This window comes from Thamnophis elegans, chromosome 1, assembly GCF_009769535.1.
Source record: "Thamnophis elegans isolate rThaEle1 chromosome 1, rThaEle1.pri, whole genome shotgun sequence".
NCBI lineage: Eukaryota > Metazoa > Chordata > Lepidosauria > Squamata > Colubridae > Thamnophis > Thamnophis elegans.
The window spans coordinates 177,051,895-177,070,122 of NC_045541.1; the positions used below are offsets into that span (position 1 = coordinate 177,051,895).

The 18,228-nt window shown below is 44.6% G+C and overlaps 1 protein-coding gene and 1 long non-coding RNA gene across 2 annotated transcripts; one reads left to right on the forward strand and one right to left on the reverse strand.

The window, feature by feature from the left end:
- Window positions 1-617: 617 nt before the first annotated feature.
- On the forward strand, window positions 618-4,584 carry LOC116503117. Its single transcript, XR_004254655.1, has 2 exons — window positions 618-700; window positions 4,094-4,584. It is a non-coding gene; the product is annotated as an uncharacterized LOC116503117 (long non-coding RNA).
- Window positions 4,585-5,245: 661 nt separating this feature from the next.
- Window positions 5,246-17,175, reverse strand: LOC116503112 (mast cell protease 2-like). The gene is made up of 5 exons (XM_032209295.1): window positions 17,074-17,175; window positions 13,682-13,829; window positions 11,137-11,278; window positions 9,865-10,119; window positions 5,246-5,737 (listed from the first exon to the last, which is right to left on the reverse strand). The coding sequence occupies exons 1-5, from the start codon at window positions 17,138-17,140 to the stop codon at window positions 5,600-5,602; spliced, it is 750 nt and encodes a 249-aa protein (XP_032065186.1). The 5' UTR covers window positions 17,141-17,175; the 3' UTR covers window positions 5,246-5,599.
- Window positions 17,176-18,228: the final 1,053 nt, after the last annotated feature.

The window sequence follows — 18,228 nt, forward strand, 5'->3', positions numbered from 1 at the left end:
TGTCGACTGGCGACTACACGGAGGAGAGCCTTTTCTGTTGCAGCTCCGACCCTGTGGAACGACCTCCCCGTCGAGATACGCACCCTCACCACCGTCCAGGCCTTCCGCACAGCCCTTAAGACCTGGCTATCCCAACAGGCCTGGGGATAAGCTTCTAAATTGCCCCACCCGAGTGTTGAGTGTTGAATGCAAGTTGTGTTTTTATTATTTTACTTTGTTCACATATTGTTTATTTTTGAATTGCACCCCCTCCCTAATGATTGTAAGCCGCCCTGAGTCCCCTTAGGGAAAAGGGCGGCCTATAAATCCTAATAAATACAAATACAACAGCCACGAGGCTTTCAAAAGACTTTTCAAAGACTCCCCTCGCACACTCCCTGGTGCAAATTTCGCTCGGGCTCCTATCTTCCGGGAAAGATCTCAGCCGTTGAAGGGGTTGTTTTTGCCCTGATCGATTTTTTATTTTTTTTTGCAAACGTCGTGTGGTGAACGGTTGTTTTTTTCTGGCCCATAACCTTTTCCTGCCCAAACCTCTAACGGTTGGTGGAGAGAGCGGATGGTCTGGCGTCACCCAGGGCGTTTCTCTTCGGTTGAGGGTCTGGGGAGAGCGTGGGGGGAAAGAGAGAGAGAGAGAGACGAGACGAGTGCTGAGTCAACTCAACCCTGGGATGGCTTGCGAGCCTTTTGCTGAGTCGGCTGGGTGAGAACAGTCTGAAAAAGGGGAACGGTTGTTGTTTTCCGCTTCTCTGTTTTTAGAGGGGGGGGGGTATCAATGCACACAGGCATTGGCATATTTCCGGCCCTCGTTGGTCAAGGGACTACGCTCAAAGCAAGTGGCAGGTTTGAGTCAAAATAAGGACTTCCTGAACTGAAGCTTGACATTTGCTAAGTCTTTTCGTGGCTGCAGCTTTGTTGATGGTGTTTCCCACCACCACCAATTTTACAACCTAGACTATGGTCATGGGATCTCTTGGTGGTCTCCCCTCTAGCCACTGAGCAAGTCTCCACCTGCATCGGTTTTTCAGATTTATCAAGATCAGCAGCACAGAGAACAAAGCAGACAGAGATTCGATTGGCTGGTTGTCTGGATTTACTGGCTGCCCCATTCCCCTGCAGACACCCCTTTCTTTCTTTCTTTCTTTCTTTCTTTCTTTCTTTCTTTCTTTCTTTCTTTCTTTCTTCCTTCCTTCCTTCCTTCCTTCCTTCCTTCCTTCCTTTCCTCCCTCCCTCCTTTCTTTCTATCTTCCCTCCCTCCTTTCTTTCTTTTTCTCACTTTCCCTTTCTTCTGTTCTTCTTTCTTTCTCTTTCTTTCTTGCTTCTTTCCTTCCCTTCCCTCCCTTCTTTCTTTCTTACTTTCCCTCCTGTTTTCTTCTTCCTCTTCTTTCTTTTTCTTTCTTTTTTCTTCTCTTCCTTCCTCCTGCTTTCTTCTTGCTGCTTTCCTTCCTTCCTCCCTTCTTTCTTTCTCACTTTCCTTCGTCTGTTCTTTCTTTCTTTCTTTCTTTCCTTCCTTTCTCCCACCTCCTTTCTTTCTTTCTTTTTCTTTCTTCCCCCCTCTTTCTTTTTTCTTTCTTCTCACTTTCCCTTTCTTCTGTTCTTCTGCTTTCTTTTCTTTCTTGCTTCTTCTTTCCCTTCCTCCTCCTTTCTTTCTTTCTTCTTTCTTTCTTTCTTTCTTTCTTTCTCCTTCTTCTTCCTTCCTCCTTCTTCCTTTCCTCCCTCCCTCCTTTCTTTCTATCTTCCCTCCCTCCTTTCTTTCTTTTTCTCACTTTCCCTTTCTTCTGTTCTTCTTTCTTTCTCTTTCTTTCTTGCTTCTTTCCTTCCCTTCCCTCCCTTCTTTCTTTCTTACTTTCCCTCCTCTGTTCTTCTTTCTTCCTCTTTCTTTCTTTTTCTTTCTTTTCTTTTTTCTTTCTCTTCCTTCCTTCCCTGCTTTCTTTCTTGCTTCTTTCCTTCCTTCCCTCCCTTCTTTCTTTCTCACTTTCCCTTTCGTCTGTTCTTTCTTTCTTTCTTTTCCTTCCTTCCTTCCTTCCCACCCTCCTTTCTTTCTTTCTTTCTTTCTTTCTTCCCTCCCTTCTTTCTTTCTTTCTTTCTTTCTCACTTTCCCTTTCTTCTGTTCTTCTTGCTTTCTCTTTCTTTCTTGCTTCTTTCTTTCCCTTCCCTCCCTCCTTTCTTTCTTTCTTTCTTTCTTTCTTTCTTTCTTTCTTTCTTTCTTTCTTTCTCACTGTCCCTTTCTTCTGTTCTTCTTGCTTTCTCTTTCTTTCTTGCTTCTTTCTTTTCTTTCTTTTCTTCTTCTTTCCTTCTTCCTTTCTCCCTTCTTTCATCTCCTTTTCCCACTTTCCCTTTCTTCTGTTCTTCTTTCTTTCTCTTTCTTTATTGCTCACTTTCTTGCTCTTCCTTTCTTCCATTCTCACTTCCCCTTTCTTGTTCTTTCTTTCTTTCCCTTCCTTCCTTCTTTCCTCCCTCTCTCCCTCCTTTCTTTTTCTTTCTTTCGTTCCCACTTTCCCTTTCTTCTGTTCTTCTTTCTTTCTCTTTCTTTCTTGCTTCTTTCCTTCCCTTCCCTCCCTTCTTTCTTTCTCACTTTCCCTTTCTTCTGTTCTTCTTTCTTCCTCTTTCTTTTTCTTTCTTTTCTTTCTTTCTCTTCCTTCCTTCCCTCCCTTCTTTCTTTTTTTCTTTCTCACTTTCCCTTTTTTCTGTTTTTCTTTCTTTCTCTTTCTTTCTTGCTCACTTTCTTGCTCTTCCTTCCTTCCATTCTCACTTTCCCTTTCTTGTTCTTTCTTTCTTTCTTTCTATCCCTTTCTTCCTTCTTTCCTCCCTCTCTCCCTCTTCTTCCTTTCTTCCTTCCTTCCTTTCTTCCTTCCTCCTCCTCCCCTACTTCCTCTCCTTCCTTCCTTCCTTCCTTCCTTCCTTCCTTCCTTCCAAACATACCTAATACGCATTCTTCCTATTTTCACAACAATAACAACCTTGTAAGGTGGGTTCAGTTGAGAGAGAGGGATTGGCCAGAGTCGCCCAGCCAGCTTTCATGCAGAATTCACTGTCTCCTGGTAATTGGTCCAAAGCTACCTAGCTGGCTTTCATACCTAGGGTAGGAGAGGATCTCACAGTCTCTTGGGGGTTGGCCCAAAGGCAGGCTTTCTTGCTTAAGGTGGAATCAGAATCCACTGGCTCCTGGCTCCTAGGCCTTCTCCACCACACCAAACTGACTCTAAGCTTTTAAACAGCTTAAGCTGACTTTTGGCCTGATTCAGATGTAACCCAGAACAAGAGAGAGGGTTAACAGAGTTAGAAAGCTGCTTTGGATACAGGACTATTGGGGGGGGGGGGAATTTTCACCCCCTTTTCCCATGCTCTAAAAGCATTTGCTTAAAACCAGTTTTGGATGCTGCAATAAAAATATAGAGTCTCCTTCCGAATGACGTTTATTCAGGTAGCCAGATATCTTCATTGGGTGAAAAGCTTTCTCATGATCTAGGACAGCGATGGCGAAGTGCCCAAATTGCGCACGTGCGCCAGAGGTGGAATTCAGCAGCAGGTTCTGGACCAGTTCTGGAGAACCGGTAGCAGAAATTTTGAATAGTTCGGAGAACCAGTATCCCTCTCTGACTGGCCCCTCCCCCATCTATTCTCTGCCTCCCGCGTCCCAGCGGATCGGGAGAAAATGGGGATTTTGCAACAACCTTCTCCTGCCAACCCCACCGAGCCATGCCCACAGAACCGGTAGTAAAAATTTTTTTGAATCTCACCACTGGTGTGCGCATACCCAAAATGAAATATGCACAAACTTGCAAATGCATAAAAATATGCAAGCGTGCGCATACGCAGACATGTGCAAGTGTGCACATTGACATGTGGTTTGTCACCCAGTTACAAATCCATTTCATGGTGTTGCTGCCTATCCCACTTTTTCTAGCTTACCAAGAAGTAGGTTATGGTCTACTTTGTCAAATGCCTTACTGAAGTCTAAGGATACTATGTCCATAGCATTTTGCTGGTCTACTAATATAGTCACTATGTCAAAGAATGAAATAAGATTGGTTTGCCATGATCTGTTTTTAACAAACATGTGTTGGCTTCTAATTATAAATTTATGTGTTTCTAGATGTTTGCAGATCTGCTGTTTGACATCCACATCTGCCTCTCCCAGGTCCTTGGGGAGGACTCAATGGATGGATAAAAATGCCAAATCCAGTCAAAACATCTGGCTGACTATGCAACCCACTATATTAAGCCAGGTATATAAATCACAATATACAGCCCTGTTTTTACCGGGCCATGAAATCAGAGGCGAAGCAGGATGCTATATTGAAGATTTGAAATGCAAAACAAAAGTTTATTTAGGAAGGGTGTAGCACAACACTACCGAGGAATTAATTTTGAGGCAGATATTTAAAAAAAACAAACCAGATGTTTGTGGTTACAGAGTAAGAGGCCTGTTGATTTTCATTTACAGGAAGAAGCATGTTATTCTTGAGAACAGAACAATGTTGACGTTGGGGGGAGCATCGAGCTGTTGTAGGGGATCTAAAAGGACATCTATCCAACCCTCTATCAGTTGGAACACCTTTTCTCCTTATGGAAGGCTGAAGAACACAGAAATACAGAGGATGTGCTGATTTGATAGGCTATGTCACTTATTTCTTCATCTTTTTGACTTTAAGAGGTGTGGGTCTCAATTCCCAGAATTCTGGGAGTTGAAATCCACACATCTTAAAATCACCAAGATTGAGAAACACTGAGGGGGGCTGATTTGATTGGGGTGGGGGAAGACAGTCCACCCAAATTAGCTAACCACACTTTATCTAGTTAGTGTCTAGTAAGCCAGACTCTGTTAGTTTCCAATTCAGTGTGCTGTGTGAGTCTTCCAGTTTACATGAATGGAATAAACTGGGATTAAATTCAAAATTGTTTTAAACCAGTTTTTTTGCAGACACAATTCTAAGTAGTCAATTTAGACTAACAGGGGGGGGGGGGGGACCAAAATCTCTGTTTCTAATCAAAGCAGTTGTTAAGCTAGTCATGATTATTTTTCCCAAGGGTGTTAAGCGAATCACTGCAGTTGTTAAGCGAACCACTTGGTCATTAAGCAAATGTGCCTTCCCACGTTGGCTTTTGTTGAAAGCTGGCTGGGAAGGTCCCAAATGGAAATCATGTGACACCCTCCCCCCCCACTTAACAACCGTGTTATTTACTTAGCAACTACAGTGATTAACTTAACAACCATGGCAAGAAAGATCATAAAATGGAGGAAAACTCGTTTAACAACTGTCTTTCTTAGCAACAGAAATTTTGGGCTCAATTGCGGTCTTAAGTTGAGGGCTACCTGTAAATGGACCCAGCACTTTGTCAACAAGGAAAGGAACTAGTAGCAAGGATGTACATTGGGAGAACTAATAGCCAGTTCAGTAATTGATAAGGGAGGACCTTACTTTGTGCAAATTGAAAGACCAACTTTATAACATGCCTAATCAAAGATTGTTCCCTTCTCAAGACTTTCTGTATTGCAAAATTCACTTTAGCAGCTGCAAAGTATCGGGGAAGCAAAAGCGATGGAAACAGACGGACTGAATTTGAAACAATAGATGCAATAGATTTCTCTCTCTCTTCATCAGTGTTCATTCATCACCGTCTGGATCCAAGGAAGGTAGAAAGCCACGCGGGTGTATATGGAAGGCGGGATCTGGAAGCCATAGGAGACGATGCCGTGGGCCACCCCATTGCAGATCAAGGCACTCCCAGAATCCCCCTGGGGAGAGGTAGAGAAAGGGTACAGATTAACAGAGTTGGAAGGGACCTTGTAGATCATCTAGTCCAACTCCCCCCTCACCAGCAATGAGTATTGTCAAAGTGAGACGAAGCAAATTCATTTTTAATAGAGACTAAGTTGGGGGGACACTTTCTGACTCATTCTTTCCTCTTCCAAAAGTAGGTGGTCAGATACATGTGGCGGGGGGGGGGAGGTTTGAGGAGGGAGGACCCTCCACCCTATGTTTTCCATCCTTGCTCCTACACCAGTTTTTGCCAATCTTGGCAACTTAAAGTTATATGGACTTCAAGTCCCAGAATTCCCCAGCCAGCATTTATGGATTCCAACTCCCAGAATTCCACAGTCAGCATTTATGGACTTCAAGTCCCAGAATTCCCCAGCCAGCATTTATGGACTCCAACTCCCAGAATTCCACAGTCAGCATTTATGGACTTCAAGTCCCAGAATTCCCCAGCCAGCATTTATGGACTCCAACTCCCAGAATTCCACAGTCAGCATTTATGGACTTCAACTCCCAGAATTCCCCAGCCAGCATTTATGGACTTCAAGTCCCAGAATTCCCCAGCCAGCATTTATGGATTCCAACTCCCAGAATTCCACAGTCAGCATTTATGGACTTCAAGTCCCAGAATTCCCCAGCCAGCATTTATGGACTCCAACTCCCAGAATTCCACAGCCAGCATTTATGGATTTCAACTCCCAGAATTCCACAGCCAGCATTTATGGACTTCAAGTCTCAGAATTCGACAGCCAGCATTTATGGATTTCAACTTCCAGAATTCCACAGCCAGCATTTATGGACTCCAACTCCCAGAATTCCCCAGCCAGCATTTATGGATTCCAACTCCCAGAATTCCACAGTCAGCATTTATGGACTTCAAGTCCCAGAATTCCCCAGCCAGCATTTATGGACTCCAACTCCCAGAATTCCACAGCCAGCATTTATGGATTTCAACTCCCAGAATTCCACAGCCAGCATTTATGGACTCCAACTCCCAGAATTCCACAGTCAGTATTTATGGACTTCAAGTCTCAGAATTCGACAGCCAGCATTTATGGACTTCAACTCCCAGAATTCCACAGCCAGCATTTATGGACTTCAAGTCTCAGAATTCGACAGCCAGCATTTATGGATTTCAACTTCCAGAATTCCACAGTCAGCATTTATGGACTTCAAGTCCCAGAATTCCACAGCCAGCATTTATGGACTCCAACTCCCAGAATTCCACAGCCAGCATTTATGGATTTCAACTCCCAGAATTCCACAGCCAGCATTTATGGACTCCAACTCCCAGAATTCCACAGTCAGTATTTATGGACTTCAAGTCTCAGAATTCGACAGCCAGCATTTATGGACTTCAACTCCCAGAATTCCACAGCCAGCATTTATGGACTTCAAGTCTCAGAATTCGACAGCCAGCATTTATGGATTTCAACTTCCAGAATTCCACAGCCAGCATTTATGGACTCCAACTCCCAGAATTCCACAGCCAGCATTTATGGATTTCAACTCCCAGAATTCCCCAGCCAGCATTTATGGACTCCAACTCCCAGAATTCCACAGTCAGCATTTATGGACTTCAACTCCCAGAATTCCCCAGCCAGCATTTATGGACTCCAACTCCCAGAATTCCCCAGCCAGCATTTATGGACTTCAACTCCCAGAATTCCACAGCCAGCATTTATGGACTCCAACTCCCAGAATTCCGCAGCCAGCATGCTGGGATTTGAAGCCCCCCAATTCTGACCAGGGAATTCTGGGAGCTGAATTCTGGGACTGAACATCTTAAAGTTGCCAAGTTTGAAAACTACTGCTCTAGACTCATGATTTTTGTTAATATAATTAAATTCAGTAGCTGGAACAGTGAGTCAGAACACACAGTTATAGCCGATTGGTTGAAAAGAGCTGGCTCGTGCATGAGGCAAACTAAGCCGTGATTGGTTGCTGTGGATGTGGAGGGGAGTTTCCTTTTTTTCCCGCCTTTTTCTTCTGTGATTTACCTCGTGATGTTCTTGCTGTGTTGATTTACCTCATGCTCAAAGTTTGCCTGACTATCGTGTTTGGTGTATATCAATTGTAAAATATATTTATATAAACTGCAAGTTTGCGTCAGCGTCTCTGACTCCATTTGGACACCGGTTGCGCCATTCCCTGACAGCTTTCATCGCCTTTAAAGATGTGCAACAAACACATATTCAACGTTTGCCATCACCAAAAGAAAGAAGGAAAATACCCTTTTATTGTCGTGTGGGAAGCCTGCCACCCAGAAGAATGAAATATTTTGGGAAATATCTAAAAAGTCAGGATATTATATTTTCCTAAAGGAAGAAATGGAGAAACATGTTTTTGGAGGCAAAAAGCAGTCTTTCTTAATGTGCCCATTAAGGAAGATTTTGGTCCAGCCAATCCAAAAAATGGATTGACTATACACAAAACAAATACGGGACTAAGAAATTCCAGATAGCCTATGCTTAAGATCAGGAGTGATTTAAATTGTTTAAAGTTAGTTTAGCAACAAGAAGAAGCTAAGATCAATGTAGAGATGTTATTAATCTTTTTTTAATATATATTTTTTTCTCAATATATTTTAGACTGTGTTTGTTAAAAAATCTATACCATGTACCGGCTCTGGGAAGTCGGGGGGGGGGGAGGGAGGGGGGGGTTGGGGGGGAGGGGGGGAGGGATGGATATATACTAGGTTAGATTTCAATGTAATGTGACTTCACATGTATACTGTTTTTCTATAATTTCTCTGTAAAAATAAGATAAGTTAAGTACACTGACATATAGTGGAAACACACCGAGGGGAGGAGGAGTGGGATAGAAGAAAGACAGGTAGAGAGGGACGGGAGGAGAGGATGGGAGGGAGGGTGAGAAGGAAGGGAGGGACTGGATCGTGTAGACTGGCAACTACCCAGAGGAGAGCCTTCTCGGTGGCAGCTCCGACCCTCTGGAACGAACTCCCCGTGGAGATTCGGACCCTCACCACCCTCCAGTCTTTCCGCGCCGCTTTAAAGATCTGGCTGTCCCGGCTGGCCTGGGGTTAAGATTCTAACCCCACTCGAATTGTGTGACTGTTGTGTTTTTTTAATATGTTGTATTGTTTTTATGTTGGAATTGTTTGTTCTCCCCCCCACCCTTTTTTGAACTGTGAGCCGCCCTGAGTCCCCCCAGGGAAAAGGGCGGCATACAAATAAAGGGAAATGAAATGAAATGAAATGATCGGGAGAGAGGAGTGGTAGAGGGGGAGGGGAAGTAGGGTAGAGGGGAATGATGGAGGGAAGATAGAAAGTTGGAGGAGGGTGGAAGAAAGAGGTGTATGGAGAGTGGAGGAGGTATATTGGGTTTATATTTTGGGGGGGGGGGTATTGTTGACAAGAGGAATTGCTGCGATTATTGTTTAATGTTGTATGGCGCCGGCTATGCACAGTATATATGTGAGTGTATGAAAATGAAAAAATGGAAAATAAAACTTTTAAACAAAAGAACTTCACCTCCAAGGATGGGATTAAAATTTACATTCTCCTCCACCCGAATTCTAAGAACAGGACAGGAAGCTTTTAGGACATAATCGGATTGACTCACCAACATTTAGCAAAAGACACAAAAGCCCCATCATTGCACAACTACCCAGAACAGTCCAAACTTCTAAATCACAGAAGCCTCCAAAAGATCGACCCACCCATTCAGCCATTTCTTCACCTGACCCAGAACTGCACAGTTCTGTTCATCATTAAACGTCCTTTCCAATCAACCTAGCGCCGAGGTGGCGCAGTGGTTAGGGTGCAGTACTGCAGGCCACTTCAGCTGACTGTTATCTGCAGTTCAGCGGTTCTAATCTCACCGGCTCAAGGTTGACTCAGCCTTCCATCTTTCCGAGGTGGGTAAAATGAGGACCCAGACTGTGGGGGCGATATGCTGACTCTGTAAACCGCTTAGAGAGGGCTGAAAGCCCTATGAAGCGGTATATAAGTCTAACTGCTATTGCTATTGCTAACCTCCATATTGTTTCCAGTGTCTTTCTCCCAGCTTGGAACTGAACCGGATGGATTTTCCTTCCAACAGTAGGAAAAAGAAAACAAGACAAAAAGATGGTGGTACTCACATTGCTGACATCACATATCGTGGCCCGGCTGCCAGCACACATCATCCCGTCAATAAGTTCTGGGTCAAACTGGAGGCATTTTCTACGGCCGAGGGCCGTCACGTTGGTCTCAAAGAGCTTTGGTGTGGGAAGATACGTGGCATCGATCCGGCCCCATCCCGCCACGGAGCATCGGGTGTTTTTAGGAAGGTCATTCGTGGTCTTTGGGATAGGGATCATTTGGACGTATTCATTCAGTTCAGCTTTACGGTCCAGCTGCCATCGAGAAGAAGAAAAAAGCAAGAAAACATTCCAGCTGAATTTAAGCCGAATCTGTCTTTTTCTCCTAGCGTAATTATAGGTAGTCCTCAACTTATGACTGCAATTGAACCTCCAGTCATCAAGCTGGCCACCGCATGGCCGGTCCAATTTTATGAAATTAGAAAAAATTGTGGTCATTAAGCAATTGCCACCGTCATGAAGTCTTGTAATGGACGTTTTTCACAGAAAACCAGAAGCAGAAAATATCATTAAGGGCAGTCAGGTGACCCAAGGATGCTGTAAACAGTCGTAACTACCGCCCAGTTGCCAAGCGCCAAAAATGCAATCGAGTGACCATATTTGCGAATCTGAGAAGTATGTTTTTAATCATTTGAGTGACTCTGTTCAAAGTATAATTTGTATATGTTTGGAGGCGTGGATTTCTAGGATTGCCAAATATAGAAAACTCATTTCATTTTTCATTTCATTTCATTTTTTCATTTCATTTCAGTCTTAATAAATAGAAAACTGCATATTTCAGCTCTTTCATTTCATCTACTGATTCAAATACAGCTCGACTTACAATCACCATGGGGCCCAACATTTCTGTTACTAAGCAAGGCAGTTGTTAAGTGAGTTTTGCTCCGTTTTATGTCCTTTCCTGCCACAGTTGTTAAGTGAATCACAATTGTGAATCACTGCAGTTGTTAAATTAGTTACATGGTTGTTAAGCAAACCTGGTCTTCCCATTGAACTTCGCTTGTAAGAATGTCACAAAAGGTGATCACATGACCCCCTGGGACACTGCAACCGTCATAAATATGAGTCAGTTGCCAAGCGTCTGAATGTTGATCATGTGACCATGGGGATGCTGCAAAGGCTGTAAGTGAAAAATGGTCATACCATTTTTAGTACTATTGTAACTTTGGAAAGTGACTAAATGAATGGTCGTAAGTCGAGGACTACCTGTAGGCAAAATGAATGGTGTTCGCGTTTGATTTTGGAGTGACCAAGTGTTGCTTTTCTTCATACCTTCAGCAGAAGGATGTCATTGAAAGGGATACCACTTATTATGGAATAACCGGGGTGTTTGTGATAGCTTATGACTCCAAACATTTGCTGGCTCTCTTCAATAGCATTCAGATCGTGCGCGCCCAAAATGACGGAAGTATCCCTTGAAAGGAAACAACAAAAAAAAGAAAGCCACACCTGATTCAGAACCAGAATCACCCCAAATCACCCCAATTATGGTGTGCCACATTTCAGCCTGTGAAGTAGCACTCTGAGAACTCCCCCACCTCCGTGAAGATCAAAGCCACTTCTCCCAGAGCCCTCCTTACTATGGACACCACTCTTCGGTTAAATTAGATTAATTAACAGTTGTAAGGGACCTTATAGGTCATCCGGTCCAACTCCCTGCTCAAGCAGAAGACCCTACACCATTTCTGACAGATGGCAGTCCAGTCTCTTCTTGAAAGCTTCCGGGGATGAATCTCCCACAATTTTCAAAGGCAATTTCTGTTTCATTGGCTGATTGTTCTAGTTGAATCTCTCCTTGGTCAGTTTCCTTGAGGTGCTTTAGAAAACAGCTTGACCCTCTCCTCTCTGTGGCAGCCCCTGAGATATTGGAAGACTGCTATCATGTCTCCCCTAATCCTTCTCTTCATTGGACTAGCCGTGCCCAGTTCCTGCAACCGTTCATCGTATGTTTTACTCTCCAGTCCCCTCATCATCCTGGTTGCTCTTCTCTGCACTTTCTCTAGAGTCTCAACATCATTTTATAGTGTGGTGACCAAAACTGGGTGCAGTACTCTAGGTGTGGTCTTACTAGGGCTTTATAGAGTGGTATTACCACCTCACTTGATCTTGATTGTATCCCTCTGTTAATGCAATTTAGGATTGCATTGACTTTTTTGGCTGCCGCTGCACACTACTGGCTCATATTTAGCTGGTTGTCCACTAAGACTCCCAGATCCCTCTCCCAGTGACTGCTATTAAGCCTGGTCTCACCCAGTTTGTATGTGTACTTTGGGTTTTTCCTTCCCTAAGTGTAGGAGTTTTCTCTATATTGAATTTCATTTTGTTAGATAGGGACCAGTGTTCATTCAAGCCCTGGACATCTCACAGCTGGACTAATGCCAGGCACTCTACATGAGGCCGTGACCCGTCAAAACCGCGCTCGACTAAGCCGCGCCCGATTAAACCGCGTCGCTGACGTCATCAACAGGGCGACAACAGCCAGCGCGGAGAAAGAAGGGCGCTTTAAATAGTGCTTTGAAAGCAAGCCGATTCAACTTAAGGTAAGGGTTAGGTTTAGGGTTAGGTTTACGGTTAGGTTAAGGGTTAGGTTTAGGGTTAGGTTTAGGATTAGGTTTAGGGGGGTTAGGTTTAGGCTTAGGGGTTAATTTTAGGTTTAGGGTTTACAGCGTGCTTCTGTCTCCGCGCTGTTGTCGCCCTGTTGATGACATCAGCTACGCGGTTTAGTCGGACGCGGTTTAGTCGAGCGCGGTTTTGTGGTGGAACCACATGAGGCTACCCTTGAAGAGTATTCAGAAGTTACAGCTGGTGCAAAATGCCTCTGCGCAGACAGTTCTTGGATCCCCAAAGAGTGGCCCATGTAACACGCCGATTGCATGAGCTGCACTGGTTGCCAATCTGCTTTCGGGTCCAATTCAAGGTGTCGTTTATCACCTTTTATAGACCTGCCTGGCATGGGTCCATGTTACTTGAGGAAGTGTCTCACCCCTAAAGGATTGGCCTGCCCTATTTGCTCTGGCAGGAGGGGCCTGTTGCCGACCCCGTTTGTCAAGGACTTCCAGCTAGTGGCATCCAGGGAAAGGGCCTTTTCTGCCGTGGCTCCTGCCCTCTGGAACATCCGTGACAAATGTGCGAACAACAAAAGCACACTGACAAAACCGCGGCGCTAAAACCGCGATGTCATCAACGCGCCGACAACAGCGCGCCGACAACAGCGTGCCGACAGAAGCACGATTTAAGTTAAGGTAAGTGTTAGGTTTAGGTTTAGGGTTAGGGTTAGGGTTAGGGTTAGGGTTAGGTTTAGGGTTAGGGTTAGGGTTAGGTTTAGGGTTAGGGTTAGGGTTAGGGTTACAGCGCGCTTCTGTCAGCGCGCTGTTGTCGGCACGCTTCCGCGCTCATTCGTCGGTGCGCTTTAGAACTCACGGTTTTGTCACCGCGATTTAGTCAGGCGCGCTTTTGTCGTTCGCGCATTTGTGGGTGAACCGGAACATCATGCCCCACCCCCAAGGTAAGATCAGCCCCCCCCCCCCCATTGGCCTTCCGCAAGAGCCCTGAAACCCAACTCTGCCAATTGGCCGGGGACCCTGATAGGGAAATACCATGTTGGAGGTGGTGAGCGGACTAGGAACAAGATTTCCCCCCCCTGCTCCGCATAGTACTTGATTTTAACTTATTCTGTGAAAACATTTCAATGTTTGTATTTTTTATGCTGTTTGGAATCCTCCCAGAACGGCTTCACAAGCAAATAGGTGGTGCATACGTTCGACTCAGCCATTCATCCCTCAAATTAGGGAACTGCTCATCCCAATTGCAAACTCACCCGCTGCAATGGCCTGCCGTCAACACCCACTGGGGGGCAATGAGGAACCCCCCACATCCAAAATCTCCATCAATTTTCAAAGCTGCCATGTAAGGTCTGGAGTGTGGCTTCGCTTCGCGGCCCCCAACGATCCGGCTGCGAAGAGGTCCTGCGAAGAGGTGAAGAAGAAGGATCTACCTCAATATCTCAGGGGCTTCCACAAAGAAGAGGGGGGGATCAAGCTGTTCTCCAAAGGACCCAAAGGCAGGATAAGAAGCAACAGATGGAAACTAATCAAGGAGGAATTCCCTGACGGTGAGAACAATTAATCAGTGGAACAACTTGCCTCCAGAAGTTGTGAATGCTCTAATAATGGAGGCTTTTAAGAAGAGATTGAACAACCATTTGTCAGGAATGTTATAGAGTCTGCTGCTTCAGGAGAGGGTTGGACTAGAAGACCTCCAAAGTCTCTTCCAACTCTGTTATTCTGCAAAGGTCTTTCCTCCCTACCGTTACAGTTCCAGAATTGGTAATACAGTAGGGCTTGCTAGCAGGCTACAAACTGTATTCCTTGGAGAAAGCCAGAGTTAAGAGATTAGGGCTCACACCCACAAGAACTCAAGGTCTCAATTTAGGGCTGACCTTCTGGACCACAGCTGTAGAAAGGACTTGAGTCACTTCTTCTGTTTCTTTCCACTTTCATGGATTCCATTCATCCTGGAAAAGCTCAGCTCAAAGTTGGGTATCACCATGAGAAGTTGAGATGTCCATGTATTGATGGAACGTACACTTCCTAGGTTCAATATGGACCTCAAGGAGGACCTTCTGACGCATGTGAGCTATCAGTTAGCAGAATAGACCGCTGCATTAACTACCAAGTCTTCTTTTGTTAATATAAAGGGTTTTTTTATTTTTTGTTCTCTCTATACAATTATAGGTATACATTCACATAGTTATTATTCTTTTTTTTACATTCGTGGTTCTTATACATTTGTCGTTCCATTTATAGAATTATAATATTCCACTTGGGTTCCTTTGTTTACCATCCCTTGCCTGTTTTGACACCACTTTTTTCTTTTTTGAGTCTTCTTCAACAAAGGTCATCTTTCAGAGATAGAATAACAGACAGAATTGGAAGGGACCTTGGAGGTCTTCAAGTCCAACCCTCTGCTTGAGCAAGTATATATCTTTTCAGATAAATGGTTGTTCAATCGCTCCTTAAAAACCTCCAATGATGGGGCACCCACAACTTCTGAAGGCAAGTCGTTCCACTGGTTAATTGTTCTCACTGTTAGGAAGTTTCTCCTTAGGTTTAGGTTGCTTCTCTCCTTGATTAGTTTCCACCCATTGCTTCTTGTCCTGTTTTCTGGTGCTTTGGAAAATAAGTTGACCCCCTCTTCTTTGTGGCAGCTCCTCATATACTGTATATACTCGAGTATAAGCCTAGTTTTTCAGCCCACTTTTTGGGCTGAAAAAAGCCGCCTCGGCTTATACTCGAGTCAGTGAAAAATTTGCCCGAAATGGAGGAGAAAAAGGGGCGGGGCCATGCCGCTGGGTGACACTCGTGAATGGCCCAGTGCCCCTGTGAGTTTCCTCTCCCTCTGTGTCAGTTTGCCGCGCAGCGCGCACCGCACCATCCCCCCTCCTCACGTTCTAATGTAATGCAGGGCTGCCTTACGATTCCCCTTCCTCCCCCTCCTGCCGCTCTGCAACGATGTCCCACCTCCTCCTTGTTATGGCAAGCAGCCACATAGCGATGTCCCACCTCCTCTGGTACAGTGATCCAATGATAGGAATCACTGTGCCGTGTGTCATAGGAGGCGGGACATCGCTCCCGCGGCTGCACGGGACATCATCATCACAGCGGGACATCAGCATCATGAGGTGAGTGAAGTATTTCATTGAATACACCGCTAGTTTACTGTTTTTCTTTGAAATAAATATTCAAAAACATTATTGGTATCTATTTTTATTTTTGAAATTTACCGGTAGCTGCTGCATTTCCCACCCTAGGCTTATACTCGAGTCAATAACTTTTCCAGTTTTTTGTGGTAAAATTAGGTGCCTCGGCTTATATTCGGGTCGGCCTATACTCGAGTATATACGGTACTCATATAAGAGCCGAGGTGGCGCAGTGGGTAGAGTGCAGTACTGCAAGCCACCAGCTGACTGCTAGTTCAGCAGTTCGGCGGTTCAAATCTCACCGGCTCAGGGTTGACTCAGCCTTCCATCCTTCCGAGGTGGGTAAAATGAGGACCCAGATTGTTGGGGGCAATATGCTGACTCTGTAAACCGCTTAGAGAGGGCTGAAAGCCCTATGAAGCGGTATATAAATCTAATTGCATTTAAAAAATATACTGGAATACTGCTATCATGTCTCCCCTAGTCCTTCTTTTTTTCAGACTAGCCAAACCCAAATCCTGCAGCCATTCTTCATATGTTTTGGTCTCCAACCCTTTAATCATCTTAGTTGCTCTTCTTGACACTTTTTCCAAAGTCTCAAAATCCTTTTTGTAATGTGAATGTAGTAGAATGGAATAGAATAACAGAGTTGGAAGGGACCTTGGAGGTCTTCTAGTCCAACCTCTTGCCTAGGCAGGAAACCCTACACCACTTTAGACAATTAGTTATCTAACAGCTCCTTAAATACTTCCTTTGTTGGGGCATTCACAACTTCTGGAGGCAAGCTGTTCCACTGATTAATTGTTCTGTCAGGAAATTTCTCTAGTTCTAAGTTGCTTCTCTCCTTGATCAGTTTCCACCCATTGCTTCTTGTCCTGCCCTCAGGTGCTTTGGAGAATAGTTTGACTCCCTCTTCTTTGTGGCAACCCCTGAGATATTGGAAGACTGCTATCATGTCTCCCCTAGTCCTTCTTTTCATTAAACTACCCAGTTCCTGCAACCGTTCTTCATATGTTTTAGCCTCCAGTCCCCTAATCATCGTTGTTGCTCTTCTCTGCACTCTTTCTAGAGTCTCCACATGTTTTTTACATTGTGGTGACCCAAACTGGATGCCGTATTCCAAGTGTGGCCTTACCAAGGCCTTATAAAGTGGTATTAACCCTTCATGTGATCTTGATTCCATCCCTCTGTTTATGCAGCCTAGAACTGTGTTGGCTTTTTCGGCAGCTGTATTTTTGGCACCAGTATTCCAGGTGTGGTCTTAGGTTTTTGTTTTTTTACTGCAAGGAAAATAATTTAAAAAGTCCTGTTGCCTTTTGGAAAAGCACCTTTGGGACAACCATGTCCTGAATGATGGAGAGTCATGTCTAGGAATTCCTGCATTGAGCAGAGGTTGGACCAGATGACCTCTAAGGACATTTTTACCCTTTTCCGACTGCTTTCAATTTTTTTCCCTGCCTCCTTCTAGCAAGATTGAAACCCCTTGGAGAACAGCCTTCCAAGCTACTTACCAGCACCGGCCAAGGAGGTGGAGAGGAGAGCAATCAAAAGGGAACAGATTCTCCAAGCATCTCCCATTTTGGCTCTAAGGTAGGTGTTGCAATGGCAGTAGAGAGAAGAGTGGAGGTCTTGTCCTCTATGCAGGGCTGTCTTCTTTATATAGCCCTTTGGATGACCGTTGGAAACTGTGACTTAACGTCATCTGATTTTGTGGGTTTTGTATCTGCTATCATTTCAGTTTTAAATAATCAAAGGTCAACGTTGCTTCTTGGAAAGTAGGCTCAAAGCTTGGGAAAGTGCAGATTAGTTAGAGAGGAAGAGGAGGGGCAGGACGAGAAGAGAAGGGGAGGAGGAGGAAGAGACTAAAGAGAAAAAGTAGAAGGAAGAGGAGTGGAGAAAGGGGGAGGAAAAGGAGAGAAGGAGGAAAAGAGAAGGAGGAGGAGAGATCGAGGAGGAGGAGAAGGGGAAGATAGCAGAAAGAGGAGAAGATAGGAGAAGAAGGGAATGAGGTTGGAAAAAAGAGAAGAAGAGGAGAAGGAGAAAGAGAAGAAGGAGCAGGAGGGAAGGAAGAGAAGGAGAAAGAAAAAGGAAGGAAGGAAGGGGGAAGAGGAAGAAGGAGGAGGAGGCTAATAAGAAAGAGAAGGATTAGAGGAGGGAAAGATGATAGAGAGGAAGGGGACAAGTAAAGGGAAAGAGAGAGGGAAGAGGAGGAGGGCAGCCATTAATAATAAAGACCTCCAGAAAGGATGGGTGGTACACACGCACACACACACACACACACACACACACACACACATCAGTAGAGGGTTGCCAATATTTTTATTACCAGTTCAGACAGGCCTCCCACTGCCACTACTATCCGATCCAGGCCAAATCAGAGAGTCTCCACATCTTTTCGCGAGTCTCCACATCTTTTCTACATCGTGGCGACCAAAACTGAATGCCGTATTCCAAGTGTGGCCTTACCAAGGCCTTATAAAGTGGTATTAACCCTTCACGTGATCTTGATTCTATCCCTCTGTTGTTGTTTTTTAGGTTACCTTCATTTTAAATGCTCACAAATCCATCTCTTGATTATCTGTACAATGATTTTCTCAGGTATTGATCTCAAGCTGATTGGCCTATAATTTCCTGGATCCATTTCCCCCCTCCCTCCATTTTTTTTA